This window comes from Eufriesea mexicana, unplaced genomic scaffold (genome assembly GCF_001483705.2).
Source record: "Eufriesea mexicana isolate 0111107269 unplaced genomic scaffold, ASM148370v2 scaffold1336, whole genome shotgun sequence".
Classification (NCBI taxonomy): domain Eukaryota; kingdom Metazoa; phylum Arthropoda; class Insecta; order Hymenoptera; family Apidae; genus Eufriesea; species Eufriesea mexicana.
In genome coordinates this window covers 890,035-911,499 of record NW_016909447.1, presented here as the reverse complement: position 1 = coordinate 911,499, position 21,465 = coordinate 890,035, and the positions used below count along the sequence as shown (strand labels likewise).

The following is a 21,465-nucleotide window of genomic DNA, read 5'->3' as shown; positions in this document are numbered from 1 at the left end:
ATGCAAGCATTTACGCAGAGCAGACGGACTGTCTCCCGAGCTAGTTTCATCGAATGTATATCTCCCACAGTAGCCATAGCACCACTTTGCAATTCACTAGAGTCGCATGAAATGATCATTCAGTTCGAATATGAAAACAGTGTATTTTATTCGTGCACTTCAAATATGAGTCTCAATTGTTGTACCATTTAAGTATGCAACAACCTCTATTCGACTGTCAGTGAATCCTTTCCTAATTTTTACTTTAGTCGCTTAAATTGCTAACGGTATACGTTACACGAGGTCTTATTGTTACTACTGTGTGCATTAAAACAGCAATCTTTTACGATACCCAAATAGCACTGTAGCTGCGCCATTGTTACCTTTCAATCGTAAGACTCGAAAAGAATGCATCCCTAAAGCGGCCAAACATTTCCCATTAAAAAATACATCTTAAAATCTTTTTCCACTTCCCATAATATGTAGGTGTTATTTATATCAAGGGTTGGCTTACCTTTAACGCGACTTATATATTATATACACTATACCTTCTCCAAATTCTATTCCTACATTCTAGACACCATTACTCGGAAAGAATACCTTTGTAAACATTTACTCCTTTAAATGGAATCTTGTATTTGTAAGGAGGTGAGGTTCGGGGAATCGAAGGGATACGGGTTAATATTAATAGAAATTCTTTTGGTCTCAAATGTTTATTCGGCACCCGTCAATCTCTTACTCTGTCGAGAGTTGCTAACGAACTGCCACGAGACATGCGTGCGGAAACCTCTCCCAGATGCTCTCTCTCGATCGTTACGGAACGATCAAGAGCGATCGCGTATATAAAATCGCCGCCATCAAAGTAGCCGGCCGACGGGGTTCAGCCGTCGGCGGCGGCTCTCTTACTTATTCGAGAAATAAACTTACATCCTCGTTCCTAAATTTCGAAGAATACAGTTGAATCCAACGAAACATTTCTGCAGTAAGTGTAACATTACTTATTTGCTAATTTTCAACGTGTAGTGCAAAATATTTGTAAACTTTAATTTTTACAGCTTGACTCAAATTTCTCTTGCATTACAGCCACAGTTTGCTTTCCTTTTAAATATGCATATCTCATATGCATTTATCTTCCCCAGATGTACTTTTTGTAAACTATGAATATTCTACAAGTGATTCCATTGGTAACTAAAACCAAGTGATTTGCATCATCTATATATCCTTTTCATGAGATCAGTACGAAGTGTGATATTTTTTTGTCAGTGAAATGAATGTATGAATGGAACGCGTGCGGCCCTGAAAGGATGTCAACAGTGTTCGGAACATGGAGTGAAAATGACCACGTGCAAGAGGATCGAATGTATGGGACGCTTATACCAGAGTTGAGTGCGAAAAACGAGTGAAAGTTTATGAATGCGTCCTGTATTTCAAGTTCCAGGCCCACCGAGATCGCGTGGCAAATGCATGATTGAGGAAGAAAGCCTGATTATGAAAGAAGAGTGCAATGTTTAAATAGGGACGTCAGCATGCGGATGAGTCAGTTTTAAATCAGAACTTATGGTTAGCAGTTTAGAATTATCAGCATTGAAAGTTAGCTTTAAAGCAGAAGTTTTAGAATCGGTCGTAAGAGAGTTGCTAAAGCGTTTATTATTTCCTATTGCACTACACAAATCCGTTATTTTATTAATAAAGCTCATTTCTGTTTTATTAAGTGAAACAATATTATTCTGGTCGATCCCTACCAATACGATCAAAAATGAATTCCTTTCTTGTTTCCGAAATACATTGTGTTTGGAGGGATCGACTGGAATAAAATATTATTTACTCTTAATAGAATTTATGCTTAATAGAATAAAATTACCTTTACTATAGAATAATAACTATGCAAGCTTGTCTCGACCGACAACAGCTTCACCCGACCTTTTGTCTCACGTCCTTCATAATACTTTTCCTGATACAAAGACAACTTTCTTACCACTCTTACACTCGATCCCTTTTCACTTTCATCCTATGCCACAAACACTTCCTGGACCGCACTTGTTCCATTCCTACATACGTGTTTTAACCTTTTATTCGCATTTGTCGTTTAAAACTCCTTCCAGTTAATGTAACAGCTACCACACAGAAAATAGCACTCTTGTCATTCCATATAACTCATAAAGTGGAAAGTAAGTTTGTCTATAAATCCAGAATACTCTAATAATTTGAGGCATGGATTCGACACATTAAGACATGAAAAGCAGTTCATATAAATCTATGGCCGACATAATTTTGATTCCGAGTTACAACTGCTTTCATATTATGCTTACCTACTTCAAAGAAATTGCTCAAAGTGGACACATTCAGTTTCAGTGCAGGCTTGAACGTATCTTCTTATAGACTTTCCCACTCCTTTGAATATAACAGGCATTTTTCGGCTCCGCTGGTAACTCTCTTGGACACGACGATATAGATTTCGAAATTGCTTTCTGACATGTTCCTGACTAAAGGCCATCGGTGCCTTCATAAATAAATGCCAAGTAGGCTTGAATCAGCCGACCTTGTTGGTTAATAAGTTGACCTTCCCTGATCAATCTATTCCTTTGGAATATCCCATTTTAAAATTGTTTCGACTGTCAACTTAAATGTGATTCAGTCGCACCCAGTATGAGCCATATGCCATTGCTAATACTTTCTCTAATAGTCCATTTTCTATATTTCCATCCCATACTATGTTTATAGTGTTTATAGTGTCACTTTAGCGGATACGACTGAAAATCCCTTCTTTTGAAGTCACTGCTGTTCTGGTTCTGAAATTTCCTGCATTCTGCGAACTCCAAACGCACTAGTACCCTGACGTTGTTCATATGTTCTATCAAACATCTTCCAGACGCTTTTTCTGGACAGCGTCCAGTGCTTCTAGGACAGCTTTGCATTCAGCAAGTTTGTACATCGATAATATATTGAAAACATGCACCTCATGTCTACATTTTCATAAACAGCCGTTACCAATGTCAACAGAAATTTTCGGACGATTGTATTGGTATCGTTTCAAGTACATTGTTTTTACTTAAAGGAAATACTAAATATATTCACGCAAATTACGATATACGCTTCACTGAGTACACAATCGCACATAAGAAACGTGGTGTAATTTATAAACAGAGGAATGAAAAACAGCTGTAACGCAGAAACAAAGTCATATGTGGTATATGTTTATATGAAGCTACATTTGAACGTACCGAATCTATCTCAGGTGTTATACCAAAATATTTTGAAACGGTCCAAATTGTGAATCTGCGGAACTCTTTAACCTCATTTCTAAAATAGGCACTTAATGTTATTTCTATGTTCATAAGTATATCGGCATCTAATTTTGAAATTTGACATTACATGTGTGTTATAGAATTTTGTTCTTATCATGGTACATATGCAGAATTCCTTCACTTCTAATTCAGATACGACATGCTTCTATCAGGATGAAACCTGCTCTACATACACTACTTTTGACACATTCTCTTTGGTAAGATACTGCCGAAAGTAACACTTCTCTCTCGGATATTCTTTCCGTACATATAATCGACGATAAATTCTGTGTTGGTCAACTTTTCTTATACGTTGTAAAGGAGTATGGTCCTAACAATGAGACTATTCCACATTTCTCTCAATATCACGTTCTCTACGTTATCGCCTAAATTAGAATCAACCCTCTCTTATTTTATTTTGCATTATAACTTTCGAATTAATTTATTTGCCATTCCCCATCACCTAAAATTTAGTTTCTGTCCTTTGACGTTATATTTTTAAGAATCCTGAATCAGTGGTATAAATAAGCTCATCCGTATCGGTATTATTTCATTATATCCATTAGATACGTTACATATAAGGAATGTAGTTTTAAAAGTAGTGTAGACGAAATATAAGAAGCAGCCGCAAACATTTGGAAGAGACTGAAAATTGATGAGAATGCCTTCTGAATTCAGAAGTTCGCGATTTATTTATTCCTTCATGGAATTCTTTCTTCCTTGTATACTTAATATAGTTACGTAGTATGTTATCTATATTCTGTTACATATTATATCCAGTATCTAAACGTTGTGATGGTCAATAATTAGGGCATTTTTGCTGGAAGAGATAGATATGGGGTAGACGAAACTATTCGGATGCAGCATATTATGTGGACTTAATATGATAATGGACATTCAAATGAACGTCTAATTTTTTATAATGTGAACTACCTTTCTAATATTACTTTCGTGTGTATCGTAACGAGACCTCTTCAAAACATTATATTCACGTGCATTTTGAATACGTTCCGACATATGTGGATTAAAAGTCGGTAGCATTACCGGATGTACACCATTATACGGTTGTTCATTAAAACTTACCAGGAGTATATGGAAATATTCTCACTGAGGTCAAATTTCTTTTATGTGATCAATCGCACAAATTTTATCACATGGAAAGAAAAAATTTAATATTGAAAATCATGGAAAAATAGAGTTTTACTGTGCCTGCAGAAGATCTCCATTGATTCGGAAGTACAGTATCGTAATAATAGTAGTAACAATTAATATTCACTAATACTGCATATAATCGTGATTCTAAATTTAACCGACTAGCAACGAGCGAGTAAGTGAGTAGGTGATCATGTGGTTTCTTATGTGGAAATTGTGTTGCAACATCTTATTGTGTGACTTGATGCCTGACATTTGCTTAACATATCGTCTATGAAAAACTAAAAACACCTTCACTCGTAAAAATCTCTCTTCCACGGTTTTTCACATTACATTAAATTATATGGCATGCATTAATAATTACATTTCGCAATGCTTATTACTGTATATGAGTGCACTGGATACCTTGTCCCCAATAGAAACAGCAGCACGCAGAAAAGTGGTGACGTTAAAATGCATTAGTATGCTCAATTCCATTGCACAGCAACTATTCATTATTAAAGTAAGAGTAATCAAAGAGGGTGGTTGGTTGGACACATGAATATACATATATGTTTACGCGGTGATTACGTGCCGGTGTTCGCCATACCTTGCAAAATTACTCAATCAATATTTGAGTTACACAAATCAAAGTGGCTAAGCTGTCTTAATATAAATAAAGTAGCCATTTACCGTAATAATCGAATGCTCATGGTGGTTAGACATTTCCACTTGTTATTCTTTGCAAGTTACCAAAGTTTCGTCTTAGATATCTGTGCTATTATTGTATCATTTATCAGATTGTGTCTCATACTTTCACTCATTTGCGTTTTTTTACTGTGACTTTATATTCCTATTCAGGTATACAGGATATGCTGTATTAAATCTAACGGAATTAAGTGCTTCTGATGGATATATTATATCTAATCGCGAGGACAATTTATTCAACATACATATTACTCAGTAGGTTTGCTGTCGCACTAAGGATCAATGTTTGCTTTGATCTCCAATGTATCATTTAACAGATGCTCGAGTGGACTCTAAATCAGATCTAATCGCAATCCTCTCTTCCTCGCTTGTTGGTTTACACAACGGAAGGTCATTTTGTGCCACCGTCTTAACCACTTTAACACAGGATGACCCAGGACTGAACACATGTTCATTTCTAGACTCTAGCTTGAGGAAATTACAATTAGCTATTCCAGACAATAATATAAAGTGCTTGTCCAACTTTCCCTCATGCTAACGACCAAACAGGAAAATACAATGCTTTCTCTATGGATCATGTCCTGAAATTCATAAAAGATACTATGCTGTCATACAAACGCACATTTTTAAATGGAAACCAGTTGATCGTGCTGCCACTTTTATTTCAAGGCTGTTATTCAGATTACTTACATCCTACTTTTCTTGCGTCCGATGGTAGTAACAAACACGATTTCATTTAAAAAATGATATTCTACGTTGTACTCTGATTAGAAAGCTGCAAATTTTTTAACTACACTGAGAATTTGCCTCTCGGTAGGACAATGAGTGCGAAAAGCATATATGCACCAGAAAAACATCTCTAAATAAACGAAAATTATCGCACAAATTATGCAACATTATAGAACTTGAATATCCCACAGTGATAGCGGGGTGGTATGGAAGAAAATAATGTATGTACTGAATATTTGTTATAAAGTATACATTAGAAAAGGAATTAATTACTTCATTGTTAGTATGAATCTCAATACTAATTTGGCTTACGTTTGGACGAAATGCAGGTTTCTCAGGAACAAATATGCAGGTACCATTCATATTGGTAGACGTTTTGTAGAACGTACTGCCAAAATAAAGGAAGTAACCAATGAACTATGTACAAAATGAATTTCCACCGCCTCGTATGTTCCCCATGCTTCTTCCAAACGGTATGTCCCCTTTTGTAACTTACCCTTCACCTTGATGTATTTTGACAATTCTCTCAACAGTAGCCACCTCAAGGTCTCCCTTGCACCTGTAGCTAGGGAGCAGAGAGTTCTTCGGTCACTTACGAATTTCATTAGAAGCTATACCTATATTCTCTGATATTTATAAGGAGATTCATTTTGGTTGTAACCTTTTTTCATCCTGGAAAGTGGCGATAGTTGTCGTCTGACCATCAGAGCATAAAGACGTGCAGTCTAAGCTTCAGATGGTCAAGCGGCATAAGCACACAAATGTTATTCGCGAAGAAAGGTCCGAAATAAATATCTGAACGTCAAATTTGTATTAAGTGCAAGAACGTATTCTTTGAACTTCGATTAGAAATGACTGAAGTCAAAAGGCAATGTGCTATATGACACGAATTGTCCTTATTTCCAATTTCAGAATACAAATAGGGCACAAATAACGGAAAAATGAAGACTAAATCGCAGTCATTGATGACCCAGTTCTTTCCCTGCTACATGCAACGAAGTACACTTGCTTCAAACAAAGCATTTCCTCGCAGCAAAAACACGAAATGAGCAACAATTTTATTTTGCATGGTATAATTCTAAAATAAAGGAGCAGCAGGTCAACCAAGTAATCCTTAAGCTACAAGAACAATAAGTTGTAATCTATCTAGAAATAGACAAACTGATAGTAAATCAAATACCGTGTGAAATAATTTTCCACGTAGAAATAGTAAGTGATGACGATCTTGCTGATGACACCAAATGGATATAGGTGGAAAGAAGCAAGAGGGAAAGAAAACTAGGTTCGAAAAAATCATATTCGGCTGGCACACATACATAACCAAAATTATTATATAAACTGCCCCCCCCCATCCCCACCATTATGACATAAGACGCTGCTAATCATGAAGGGTTGACCTCATTAATGAGACTAGCAGTTGCAGATGAACGCTTCTAAACTAAATTAATGAAGAATCACGTAAATGAAATTAATTACTCGTGATCATACGTACAGAATAGCAACAGATATCTTGAAGAATCACAATATTTTGTGGTGTTACTATGAAAATGAACAGAACAGGGACATTAAAATAATGATGAAAAATCTACACCACTCCTTCCATTCAGTAAGCCCTGTACATAATCCCAAACGGCAGGTATAGAAGACATAGAATGTCAGGCCAAAACTTAAATGAAGAGCAAAGAAGGAACTAAATATGTTTATGGCTTCATTTCATAATGACAAAGACTTAAACAGTATTTACATCATCAAAAGTTCATAAGGCTACCGTCTCTATCAAACCAATCGAAAATAACAAATTATTACCGCAGTGTAAGGCTGTCAATCGCTTTACCACACAAATATTACTGTATTAAGGCGCCTAGACGTGTTACTCAGGCTGGAACACATAATTGCTGAATGTAACAAACCTGACACTGTATAGCTAGAATGCTGTTATTGTGAGAAAAATCATCTTGCAAACTATTGAGGGCACGAGCTGATTAGGGAACTCCAAAAGACAAGCGAATGTTAAAATAAAGCTAAACAACAGGCCACTACAAACAAGGTGGTTGTAAAAGCAACTCATACTCAAACTAAAATACGCGAAAATTCCGGGCAACCATTCAAACAGGTTGTTTGCAATAATAATCATGGAGCCAACCAATGGTAAAACACTGATAACATGCTTGAACCAATAGTACAAATGCTAAAACAACGAAATATGCTGCTCAACCAAATTAAGAGCAGCATCAAAATTTCCAATAAGCATTAATGGAAACTCTACATGTGATGGAGAGGAAAACATATGGATTGTAACAGCACAAACATGATCTTCATGCAATTTCTTGTACACAAAATATTGTATCATGCCTTATATCAGGGACACATTTAACAAAATAATCTTACATTTGCTTCAAAAATTATTCATATCCCTGAAGGTTGTGCCACCATTAGAAGTAACATTAGGGGGGCAGGAGAATTTGACGTATATAGATATTAGTAATACTTTAAAGAATCACCACAAAAAGAGTGATCGCTTTATTAATATGGGCTTTGGATACTAGTTTCAATATATTACAAGCTATTTAAAACATTACATAGCTTATAAATTTTTTTACATAGCATTCAAATTTTCAAGAAGGTCCCTTATTTGACTTATTTAACTTATTTAACTTGGTCACTATTCTAAAGTAATTTTTTTGAATAAGGCCTTCCGGTGTGCAGGTTTCCAGCAAAATGGGATTAGTGAAGTCAAAAGTCAAGGAGGACATGAAACTATAATATATTTTCTCGGTACTGACGTTCTAACATTTCAGTTTTATTGAAAATTAACAAAATGGCTGCTATTTATAGCATATCTACCGAATTCTTACGAAAAACTTCGCTGTTTTTTTGTTAATAACTATTGAAGTTGTTAACAATTTAAAATGTCAATTGTCAATGCATAATAAATGTAATAGTAAAGACATATGCAAAATTTTATAGCTATTGATTCATTAGTGCTCGATATATTTTGCACACCGTTCATAGAGACATAGTTTCAAGAACACTAGTTTAAAGCTTGGGAACGTAAATATTCGTACGTGCCTTTAATTCTGCATTAATCAGTCACTGCTGCTTCATACATATGACCATTCGCTTCCACTTTAGTCTAATGCACGGGTGATAAACTGGATCTAAGTGCGATTCAACCTTTTTCTGGAGTTTTTAAACGATCGACCATTAGATGTCTTAATCCCTTTTCGTCGGATGTGACACATAGTGCGTCAGCTACGAGTCTCATGGTTAAATTTATAATGTTCACATTTCACAAGATACTTATAGCGGAGGAGCCTTAGTTGAAAGTTCTAGCAGCAATATAAATAGCAATTTTCGTGTTTGTAATAACGCTAAATAACCATCTTTTTGGCTATACGCTAAATATTGTTATCAAAATTTCGTTTTAATTGTTGGTTTATCAACCCAAAGCAGACTAAATGTAAACATATATAATGTCGACTCAACGACATTTCTGATATTACGATCTATAGAATCGGTTTCATTCTGACTGACTGTCATGTCAAGTCATTATATTCGCATGTGCCGATAAATTACGACATACAAGATCGCAAGTCGGTTATGACATCCTTATATTCAAAAATAATTTATTCTATAGGTTGGGACCGTTCGCACGTTACTTCTAAGACTTCAATCAATTCTTTCAACATATCAAACTGTCCTGCCCCTCATAAAAACTTCGAAGAAGATAAATATGTTGTATTGAAAATTGAAGTTAGCACTTTAACAATTCAGACTACCACGCAGAATCTCAGAATAAGTGCAATTTATTGCGCACCCAGATATAAGACATATGCTAAGGAATATAATATATTATCTGGTACTCTCGATAATCGCATCATCATTGGAGGAAATTTCAAAGCAAATCACATCCACTGGGGTTCAATCCTCACCAATTCTGGTAGTCGGGAACTATACACGGCTGCATCAGGTTGTGGTTGTGAATTTCTGTCTCCTAACAAACTGATGTACAGGACTACCGGCTCAAACAAGGCTTAGACTTAATTGATCTCTTTCATATCAACGATACCTGATCGTATCATATTAAAAGCAAGGAAGGCCTTGACTTATATCTCTGACTATTTACCAATATATTGAAAACTTGGCTGTAACTTTACCTTGAAAAAACATAATTCAGTACTGATAAATAAACAGATAGATTGGGATTATTTTATCTACATACTTGCAAATAATATCACTTCATCGGTTCCACTTGAAATGACTTGACTGAATGGAAGAATAATTGAATGCCTTTAAGATTGGTCACAATATGTTGCACGGAGAAGCACACCTAACATCAAAAGAAACATTAAGTAAGTTAAGTTTCCAACAGATATTATGAACTTTGATGGTTGCAAAGAAACGCAAACTTAAGAAAGTGGCACCAATCAAATCCACAAGATAAAGCCCTGCTCCGAGTTACTGCAATTGAGTTACCCAACAATTAACTCCAAAACATAAATATGTTTGAAATAATATATACCAAACGGTTATTAATCAGAAAGTTCCTCACAAAGTTCACAACAGTGAGTAACACTGAAGACTCTCCGTTAGCGTCAAAAATAATCAAGATTCAGTTCCTCTGGTCATCCATAAGGAAGTTGCCAATAAAGTTAAACATAACCTTAATGTGAAAAAGTCTCCTGGATTTGATATTTGAAGAAAAGAAGAAATGCGATGAACTCAACATCAAGTTCAGGGAAATATTTTGGCTGCTTGGGCACAATTCTGAGTTATCAGTCTACAAGAAGCTTAGGCTGAATCTTCGGATCAAGTTGGATAGAAACATAATACCTACATTTCCCAAATCTCATCGAAAGAAACTTCAAAATCACGTTAATATAGAAACGTCTAGACATCTTAACGTGCACAATATTACTAGGCGATTTAAACGAACAAAACTGCTTGAACTTGATAAAGGACAAGACACTAAGTGATTCGCTGGAAAATATCTTAGCCCTTAATTTTCCTTTTTTTTTCAGTATTTTAAGTCTTAAATACATTAATCGATAGTTTCTTGAAAAATGTTTTAATTGTATTTCAGTCTCTCAGTCAAGACATATAATTAAAAGAAAGGAAAGCGACGCTGTACATTTCATATCCCTTATGTCTTCTATCTGTCAGATTATTGAAAGCTGCGGTTACAATTATAGCCGGAGTTTTCAAAACTCTGTACGCTGGATTAAGAGCTGATGCATTCTCTTCTGGCAACCAGACATTTTTATCGTAGCTGATGAGTATGGTTTCATTGGTGAAAGTTTCTTTAATAAAAGTAAATATCTTTGTTTCCTTCCTGGACATAAATGTTGCATTTGACTAGGTTCGTTTGATTAGTATCTTCTCACATATATTGTCCTTTACACGCGTTATGAAAACACTGACTTAAGGTATATGTAAAAATCTTTTTCCCAAATTAGTAATTGTTTAAACTTAGTTGATTTTAACTCTCCCACCATAAAAAACAGTTTTAACATCTTTCAATAGATATGCAGCATTGCCGGCCTCTTGTACTATTCCTGTTGAAAGTTATATTATCGAATCTAGTCCTCCAGTTAAGATCCTAGGTATTATCCTCGATTTTCAATTTGTATTCAAGCATCATTTTAATCAACTTATTCGTAATAAGTATATTCGTATACGTAATGTCCGAAAATTTATGCCCGACCTTAAATTCGCCTGTGGCCCATTCCACCTAGTTACTGTATATAATTATCTGTCATATCTCGAAATTTTATGCTGTAGCTTTATTTACATGCACGAGAATCGCAACATCCTCTTTTTAAAAAAACTCCAATTCACATCCCACTTTACTTTCATAGGTTAAAGAATTAGCACCCTGATCAGTATTCACCTTCCGAAATTCAAATTAATTAAATTAAATTTACCTTAGAGTGTATAATAATGAGATGTCCCTAGGAATTTCCCCAAGATGTTCGCATAATATTGCCCTTATCTGTGCGGATTGTTTAAATATCCTCTTTTCTCTATTTAAGTGTTATGACAGTGTCATATTTAACCCTGCTCCTACAGATATTAAAGTAAATATTTGTAATCGTTCTCCTTGTAATATTAATGTCCTTCATGATGGATTGCAGTTTCTTCTCTTATTTGTATAATCGAGGGGGCGAATAACTGGAAAAGGACTTTCCTCTTCTCGTCATGATGCCAATATAATGACAACATTCCTAACGCTTTCCTTATGTAACCTTAACCTATTTCCGTAATTTGAATATTATTATGGATGTATGCGTGCTGGCTAGCGACGACTGTCATTGAGCTTTAAACTATTTTGTTTAATGAAATATGTTTTATGACTAAGATAACTTAGATGCTTTGTAAGGTGGTTTCCTAAAATTGCAGGAAATTTGAATAATCTTTACATTATAGGGGGATATTTACTGTGATTCCGGTGAAGCAGGTGGTAAATAATGGATGTTCAGTTTAGAGGGTCAGGTTTTAATACATGGGTTGTAGGTAGCCGATTCCAAGTTTGCTCACGATTATTTGTTGTTCCCGATTAGAGCCGGGGCCTGGAGAAGTTTCGCTTTCCGACAAAGAAATTTTTTTGAATTTCGAGGGCATGAGGAGCAGCATAGCTCTTTCATTTCATGTTTCAGTGTTGTTATAGATGTTTCTTGAATAGTTTCTGCTCGTCGGCAGGAGATGTTCCACACTGTCCATTTGATGATGGTTCATTTCTTTGCTGTAAATTCCTATGTGCTATGACGTCCAGGCTAGAACGACACTGATCCCATTTTCATCAGCCGTACGATAGTATCTCTACTGTGATATTTCCTGTTTCCTTGTCTATATTTTTCTATGCTTCTATGTTTCATGAATAGTATGTCATTTTTGCAGTCACGGTGGGTCATGTATTTCTGGATGGCGGTTTGGAAGTTCGCCGAGATGTAATTAACTCGGCACCTGTAATTCCACTGCAATGTGGTAGTTTGTCCTTGCACAGTGCCTTTGATTGCGATGACACAGGCGTCATTCTCAGATCATATCGATCCGAAACTTGAAATCTGAGTGAAACAGGAAAATTTGCTTAAGACATGCAGCGTACACTGTTTGATGTGTTCTTGGTTTGTGTTAGCCTCTACATGAGTTCCAAGACAGGTAGTCATTGTAATAGGCTGCACTGTCCCTGGAGGAACGTTGATCTTCACGAACAAACTTTCGTTCAAGTGTATCTTCAGACTGAGTTCAGTTTTTATATCATTGCATTTGTCGCAAAGCGGTTTAAATTTCTCTAATATTTGTACTGCAGGTATTTAATTGCCGAATATGGCTGCGAATACTTGTTTCTTATAGCAGGTTCTTTATTTGATAGCTTGCATATGGGAAGAAATTTCCTTCTCTATTGAAGTGTTGGCTCTTCTGTCTCGCGTCATATGTATAGGATAGGGCTCTTTCTAGAGCACCTGCCGCTATTACAAATCCTGCTTTCTGAATAGTACACAAAGGTTTCAGTATAGCGTTTCCTTTACAGAGGAATAAATGATGCCACCATAATTAAATTTTGTTCATATTAAGTATAAGTAAGAATTGTTCAGGATTTCCCTATCTCGTCCCCGGTTGTTTATGGCTATCGCTTTAAGGTTGTTTAATTTGGTGTTACATTTTTCTTGCAGATGTGAGATATGAAATATGAACGTGATGTCCTTGACCAATTGGAGATCCCAGCCTTGAAGCTTCTGAAACATTCCGTGTTTCCCGACGAAATGTCCCGAAACATTCTGAATATTCCCGCATTTGTTCTGAGACATCCTTCTGGACACGCTATTGTTAGGTCAACGCCATGAAGAAAAACTATAGCCGGTGCAACAGATAGTTTAGCCACGTCATTTCTGACAAGTAGGAATAGGGCAATACTTAATACAGAACCATGCAGTATACGACCTTGTGTTGTGCACATTGTGGATGTGGGATTGATAACTCTGACTTTGATGTATGCAACAGTGTTGCCTGTAATACACAGATTGTTTAGGATGGAAATGATATGTTGTCTCCATAGCACGTCATACATTTCTTCTATGTTTTGTGCAGGCGTGATTACATTGTATCGTTGTCGTACCCATTTTATACGGTTGTTCAGCATTTTTTCCGTGACCTTAGATTAGGTGTTTGTCCAGGCTTCTTCCTGGTTCCTGAAGAGGTTTGTAAGGTCTATATTAGCTTTGTGGACAAGTATGATCGTGGCTTCGGTCCACTGCATCTAGAATACTCTGTATGGCTACATAATATAGAAAAGATTAGAAATCTACGCTTTCGCAGCAGATGAGAGGCTGTGGAGTAGTACACATAGATGGGTCTTTGTATTTTTGTAGTACTCCCTCCATTTCTCCTACTTGCACGGGGTTATTAATGGACGGGTGTTTGCATATATTACCAGTGTTTTGCTGTTTTCTAGTGGATGTGCACATTGTTTCTTCTACGCATTCGTTACAGCTTGCGTTGCAGTTCTTATTGCGTGAGTGCATTCGGAAATTTCTTGCCATTAAATTAGCAGTTGGCTTTGCTTGAGTGGTATGGGTGTATGGGATTGTCCGGCATACATGAGTCCGCTACGGCATAATATCGGTGTTTGCTTTTAGTAGATCCTGTTTTACTGCATATGTCCTTTATAAGAGTGTCTTTGTTTATAGTTCTGATGAAGTTCATCCATGATGGCCACTTGCTTCCTCTAACGATTTTTCTAGAAATGGCTCCGCATTCTTTGATGATAATGAGATTTTGAAGGAAGCGATATTTTTTGTACTTATGATATGACTTTTCTGTTTCGTTGGTTGCTTTTCTTTGATTTCGTTCCACTTTGGGGATACCAAATGGCTAGGCAACGTGTTGAGTTTCGTTATAGGTATTGAATGATCAGCGATAATGTACATTGTGTTAAGAAATATATTTAATAGTTTATTAATTTACTTCGCATTATGCTGAGGTGGTTCATACAAAATGGATATTAAACTATTGAGTTTGATATGGTAATTACTCCACTCTGCTTTTTCTGTTATGCATCTGGAGCTTCTGACCGATGAGTGCTGTGTTTTTTATAGTTATATATAATGCGAACAGAAAAGTGGTCGCTGTCATATAGATTGTCAGATACGTTCCATTAAGTTCCGTAAGATATAATTGCGGTGCAGAGGGATTGGTCAATTGTTGTTAGGATCCCATTGACGGTGGAAAAGTAAGTGGATCTGCCATAACTTAATAGCATCAAGTTGTAGTTATTTAACATAGAGTTCCTCTGGTACATGCTTCAATGACCCTTTGGTTGCGGCTGGTAAAGTTCCCAATATAATGAACAGCTTGTGGATTTTTAGAAGATGGCTCGACAGCACTTTAACGTCAAGTTGGCGCATGTGGGTAAACAGTTATTATATGTGTGAAGTGTAAGGATTTGATTACAATTGTTTCTTAATCAGTATACATGCTAAGAATTTTGCTATGCAGGGATTGGTTGCAATACGTAACTATTTCTCGCCGGCCTGTGCTTCATTCCGATCTTCATATTTTGGCAGTTAGAAATGAATAATGGGCGTAGAATGAGCAACAATCCCTCTAAAGCAATCCCTCTCTCAAAAATCTTTAATCACTGTTACTCCCTACTAGTGTTACTATGTCTATCACCTTCACTCTAAAATGTTCTATGCAATGGGAGATTTTTCAAACTTCTGAACTGCATACGGAAATGTGAGAAAATTTCTCTCTTTTATCGATGCTGAAGCCAGTTACATGGATGTAATACAACCGACTACAGAATCCGCGAAATATACTTTCTAGATTGCTCAAGCAAACCCGTGCCACTTTATGTGACTTTTAAATGTTTCATAAGCAGGACTGGAATCACTTAAAAATATCACACTATGTATCAAGAAATGACATTATTTATAGTATCCTATAAACGTCGGTAATTGAAGTGACAGCACTCGAATTGAAATAACTCATTTAATGTTGAAAATATCGAAATACATTTCCTTTCCTGAAGGTGCATCTTGATTGGAACTGGAAGAGAAAGTTTAAGTACCAGGAACTCCACATAAGACACTTCTAAGATACACTGGGGTTTTTAGCGAATTTCTATCAATTGATGAGCGAAAGACCCGTGAAAGAGGGAGGAAGGTGTGTTGGACTTCATATGCTATGTTTAGAGATCCTAATTGAATTATGAGATGTCTCGATACCAGCAGATCAATAATAATTGTTATACTAAAATTTCCATAAAGTGTATCAAACCTTTCTACACCTTCATGACTTATAATATCTATTTGATCTTCCATTCGATTCATTAATTTATTTCAATCAAACTATTAGGTAATTCTATATGATCTCTACACCTAATCTCCGAATACGAGTGGTACTGCAATTTTTCAAGAGCACTATTAATGTGAAGCATTAATGACCTCGTCTACACTCAATTAGACCTTCTTTATGATGAGAGAGACTATGGATTCCTGTACTATATTACTATTTGTTATACAATTAGAGGAATAACAAATAACAGATATTCAATTACAACACAACGATGAACATAACTGACTGCAGTTGAGATGCAATAGATACTACCTGCAATGACTTAAATTTTCCTTTGCCTACAACGTATTTATATTTTTCAAGAAATGCTTCACATTATTTGCAAATAACGCGTGGTATCAGAGTCTTAATATCGTGGAACTGAGTCTTTGAATATTCATTATATATAAGTGTATCTTATTTATACATCTGCATTTATCATACCGTACGTTTTACCGTTTTACATTGTTATTATTATTCTGTTGAATGCATTATATTACCAGAATTATTTAATAATTCCCTTTTCCTGCCTCAGCATTATCTGGCGCAACAACCATGTTGCTTAATGGCTAACTGTACTATGAAGTAGTTATTATGAATTACTAGTCCCTACGAATCAATCATTAATAATAGTTTCAATATTTTGAGTGTATTTTTCACATTACAAGATTCAGAATTATATTCATCTTTTGTAGATAAGCCTATTTGTATACCAGATCAGAAGCGGATTTATGGTGTAGCACGGCACGAGGATGTTCGAGTAATTTGCAGCGTTGAGGCATATCCACATCCAGATGGCTTTCGTTGGACATTTAACAACACTGAAGAATCAGTTGATGTACCTCAGGCTCGATACAGAAACTCTACACGACATAGTCAGAGCATTCTAATTTACCGGCCAATCACAGAAATGGACTATGGTACAGTGTCCTGTTTGGCAAGTAATACCGCTGGCAAACAAAAGAATGCCTGCATATTCCATATCATCCCTGCTGGTACGTTTTTATATACAATATTATGAAATAATACTAATGAAGTAACACAAGCTACTTGTTAATAATAATTGCATAAGTTGTACTATGTCACATTATGGCTTCCCTATTCGATTACCACTGATAAGTCCTTTTACTTAAATAATGACGTTCAAGTGTAAATGGAATAAACAAAATAATTTAATTAGCATAAATACCTCACTTATCAGCAATCATATAAAAAGTATTCGAGAGTAGAATTGCTTGATTGAAACATGCAGATATTATAATATGCTGGACGTTCTTCTAATCGCCAAATTTGTTGAAACTCCATGGTTATTGGTAATCTACATTTTAATCATGAAGTGAATGTCGAGACGATGATCAATCCAATGATGATATAAATGTCATGACTTTCACGTAACCATAAGCCATAATGATTCAAAAATACTTTGAAATAAATAGCATAATGAAATTGTTACAGCATACATGGTTCGTGATACTATTGGAGCGCTTGTCGTTTAACACTAAGTAACGAAAATTTTTAACAAATATTAAGAGAATTCTATGAAGCAAAAACGTGATGTATATATATTATTGTGTCTGAAAATAAATTATTGAATTACGAAATTATAGGCAGTAGGTGTCAGCAATTATTTGTCAAATAACGTGATGTTAAAATATTAAAAACTGTAACCTTTATCAAAATTTGAAGGAAATTCAGGCAGATTTCTAGATATCGTGGTAAGATAAATACAAAAATATTTATAGACATGATCACAAAGATATCCGGCCGCTTAGAGATTAAGCGAGAAAATGATGTTTTTGTAGAGGAACTGGAAATTTGGTAGATTCAATTTATATTGTATCATCATCAAATGTACGTTTTAGTTTATTTCAGAGACTATCATTAGCTTATATAAGAGTAGTGGGTTCCAGTGGATTGAAAACGATAATAAGGGAAAAGAAAATTCTTTATTAATTTTATAAGGGTGATGGGTTTTCTGCTTTATACACCACAAGCCGTTAAAATTTGGAATTATAGTGTATCTACAATACGTTACGTTATGATATACATACATATACGTTATGATATCAAGGAATTAAGAACATAAGAGTTAATTACCTATGATGACTCCGTAGACCAATAAGAGAAGCTGACTTGAGAAGAGAAGATCATTGTTATAAAAGTTAATTAATAATTAAAAATATGTTTGTCCTGAACTTTAATACTTTAATGAGTTTTGTACGCCATAAAATAATTTAGCCCAATTATTTAAATGACAGTGTTTCGGGAAAGTGTCTATTAGCTAACGAGGAAAATAAAATTCAGAATTTGTTTCTTGGAAGTTTAATATATTTCTGAGGCATATCGTTATCGTCCCATTTTGGGAAAACCCAATTCAGAAGTGAATGCTTGAAGCTCATCTTCGATTTTACAGAATAGCCAGGATTTCGAAATATGTAGAGGTGTAAGTACGCAAAGTGCGAAAGTCTCCGTCCTTGTAAATGGTATATTTCTCAAATATTTGTGCCCATATAATTTACAATATTTACACACATATAAGAAGCAATTTCAAAGGAAATGCTAGAAGTTTGAGTTTTCTAAATAATTTATATTTAGAGGAAGGAAATAACCATATATATATTCAAAACTGTAAAAGGCTTGATATTGCATGGCTCATTGTGTGTGGCAAACTACTTGTACGTCCATTAAATCCGGAAATTAAATACAGACGTTCAGCATCTGTTGGCCGAAGTCGCTATGACGTCGAACAATCGAAGCACGCATTTGATAACTGTATTCAAGTAAAGTATTTTACAAATATGAAATTTTATTTGACCTAATATAATATAACTGAATTTCATACTATATATGCAAGTTTCATAGCTGTGATGGAATGTGAAAGGGACCCATCCAAATATAAGCGTAAAATGATGTACGTATAATTAATATTTACATATACATTTGTGGTTCCACCTTCATACATTTTTGCATTAAATGTTTCATTATTTCCATTAATTTTATCACATTTATGTCAAATACAGTTTATTGTCCCTTTATTTGTCTTTTAGAGATGGCACAACGTTATTTTCAGTTCATAAGTAAACGATTAAACTTTTGATGTCTAGTGCCTTAATAGTGATCATTTGAATACTTCGTTAATTACGCAAGATAGCCATTATACTGGTTTAGATGAATCCATGCCTACTATGTGTGGCTTCATTTTTACTGTTCAGGGACAGAAAATATTTTCAATTCCCTATTAAGTAGGTTCCCTAATCATGTATTCTTGGAACTAGCACTGCAAATTGCCCATTCGATATCACGTTCCCTTAGTCCCCTTGTCATGATGGTAATTAAGAAGCAGTTATTTTAGCAATATATCAACAGCATAAGAAGACATGCTAGTAAATAATTTCTTCATGCCTGATAGTAAATGGTGACAGAAAATTATTTGGAACACGGTACATTCAGCACACGAACGTATCTCATATCTGTCATGTTTCCTATTTCAGTAAAGTGAAAATATAGGTTGTTATAGTTCTTCTACTAATCACTCTGATATTATAATGACATTAATAATATCTGCTGACAAACATATGGGAAATACGTTTACTGAAAATTATGTGTAAGTCATGACATTGTCATTGGACAACCCTTTACTTCGACCCACAGTTAATGAAAGAATGTACTGGCATTACAAGGGGTATCAATAAACATGAAATGCCGAAGAATATAATTTGGAACAATATCTTCTGGCTACAATAATACTTGTCCCTTCGAACATTACAGTGTTGGCCTTTGTCGTTCTCTCTGTTAGCAGAAGAAATCGACAATATTAAAGGTAATCAAGTTATTTTAGTTATGTAGGCTCAAATAAAATTTGTGAAGGGGGTTCGACTATTAAACTCTGAATGTCATTCAGCGAATCAGAATTGATGAATTATTCAATCTTGTAGGATAAAGATGAATGTATCGATCCTTTAAATTCTGAAGCATTTATATACACTATTTCGTACGTGATATGTGTATCACTATTTCCCAGTCTTGTTTTACTTATATTTCCTATTTCACTCCAGTAATGTAGTAGATTAGAATTTGAAGACCTTATCGCTTGAGATTTACTATATTTTAAAGACTAATATTTTCAAAGTTGGACAACTAATGTGATAAAAAAATCCCTGTTATCGATACTGTTGCTCATAAAAGTAATCTCATTCTATTTCAAGTGCGAACCGAATCATTAATCCAGATTCCTGTATAACATCAGATTTCGAAAGAAAGCAGAATTTTCAAAAGAGTACTCGGTTCTTGGACAAAATAGGACATTGTGAAAATGTTTATATGTGAGGAGAATTCAATTCGACGTATAAAATGGAGCAAGGTCCTTGAATTTGGTTATAATGATAGTTATGATATTTTCAGCAGATAAGTGACTGCATACGATCATCAGAGTCTAGGAAAGTGCTCAAGATAGGCTAGCAATGGATGACACATTGGCAAAGCATATAATGTCACTGAATGTTATCGTGATATGTGAAAACTTTAAACTTCTATGACACATTTTTTTTACACTGCTTCCTCCATGAAATGTCTGAGAAATTGTTAAATGAGTGCAGTTATCATACTACACAAGTAACTTTTCGTAAATATAAAAATGTATTGCGTAGAATGTAGATACATCAGAATTTTTGGAATGTTTGATGATAATTTACAACTATTAGTAGGCTCAAAATGAAGGAATAAACGATATTATTATATTTATTAGCATCTCCACTATTTCCTCAACCGAATTGAACATCTCTAACATTTTAATTCTTACATAGCATATTATTTCTGACCAAAATTTTGTATTTCTATGAAAATGTGCCCTTTCTTTAAAATTGAGTGTTAGAGCACTATGTATCCAGGTTCGTGTTTTGGACGAGGAAGACCATTGGAGTCACGGCGGTTGTTACAGAATAAAATTCGTAGTCGGCAGCGTAGTCATTATTTGCAGAAGTTGCTTCGATTCAAACAGTATAGTATATTAAGAAAACTCTCAATTTCTCAATTAAATGTTTTTGTATTTTGTGTTTGGGTGCTAAAAGGTGACTGAATGCAAACAAACAATCGAAATCGAAATTTTTATTTTACTCATCGATTGTGTAGCACGTGCAATGCTAGTTCCGACGACTCATTAAATATCACGAATTCTATTATTTCGATATTGCCGCACATATATTTGGTAATTAGTGTAGGTAGATTATGTATAATTAGAAAATATAAGAATGTTACAACGAGTGGCAGTGATGCCTTAATTTGTGAACTTGGGGGGGGGGGG

General features: G+C 35.1%; 1 protein-coding gene across 1 annotated transcript in view; it reads left to right on the top strand.

Moving 5' to 3' along the window:
* Positions 1-21,465, top strand: part of LOC108547976 (uncharacterized) — a 230,722-nt gene that overhangs the window by 122,095 nt on the left and 87,162 nt on the right. The window contains exon 13 of the mRNA XM_017900727.1: positions 16,862-17,161. Within this exon, the coding sequence (XP_017756216.1) occupies positions 16,862-17,161 (300 nt within the window). The remainder of the gene's footprint in view (positions 1-16,861; positions 17,162-21,465) is intronic.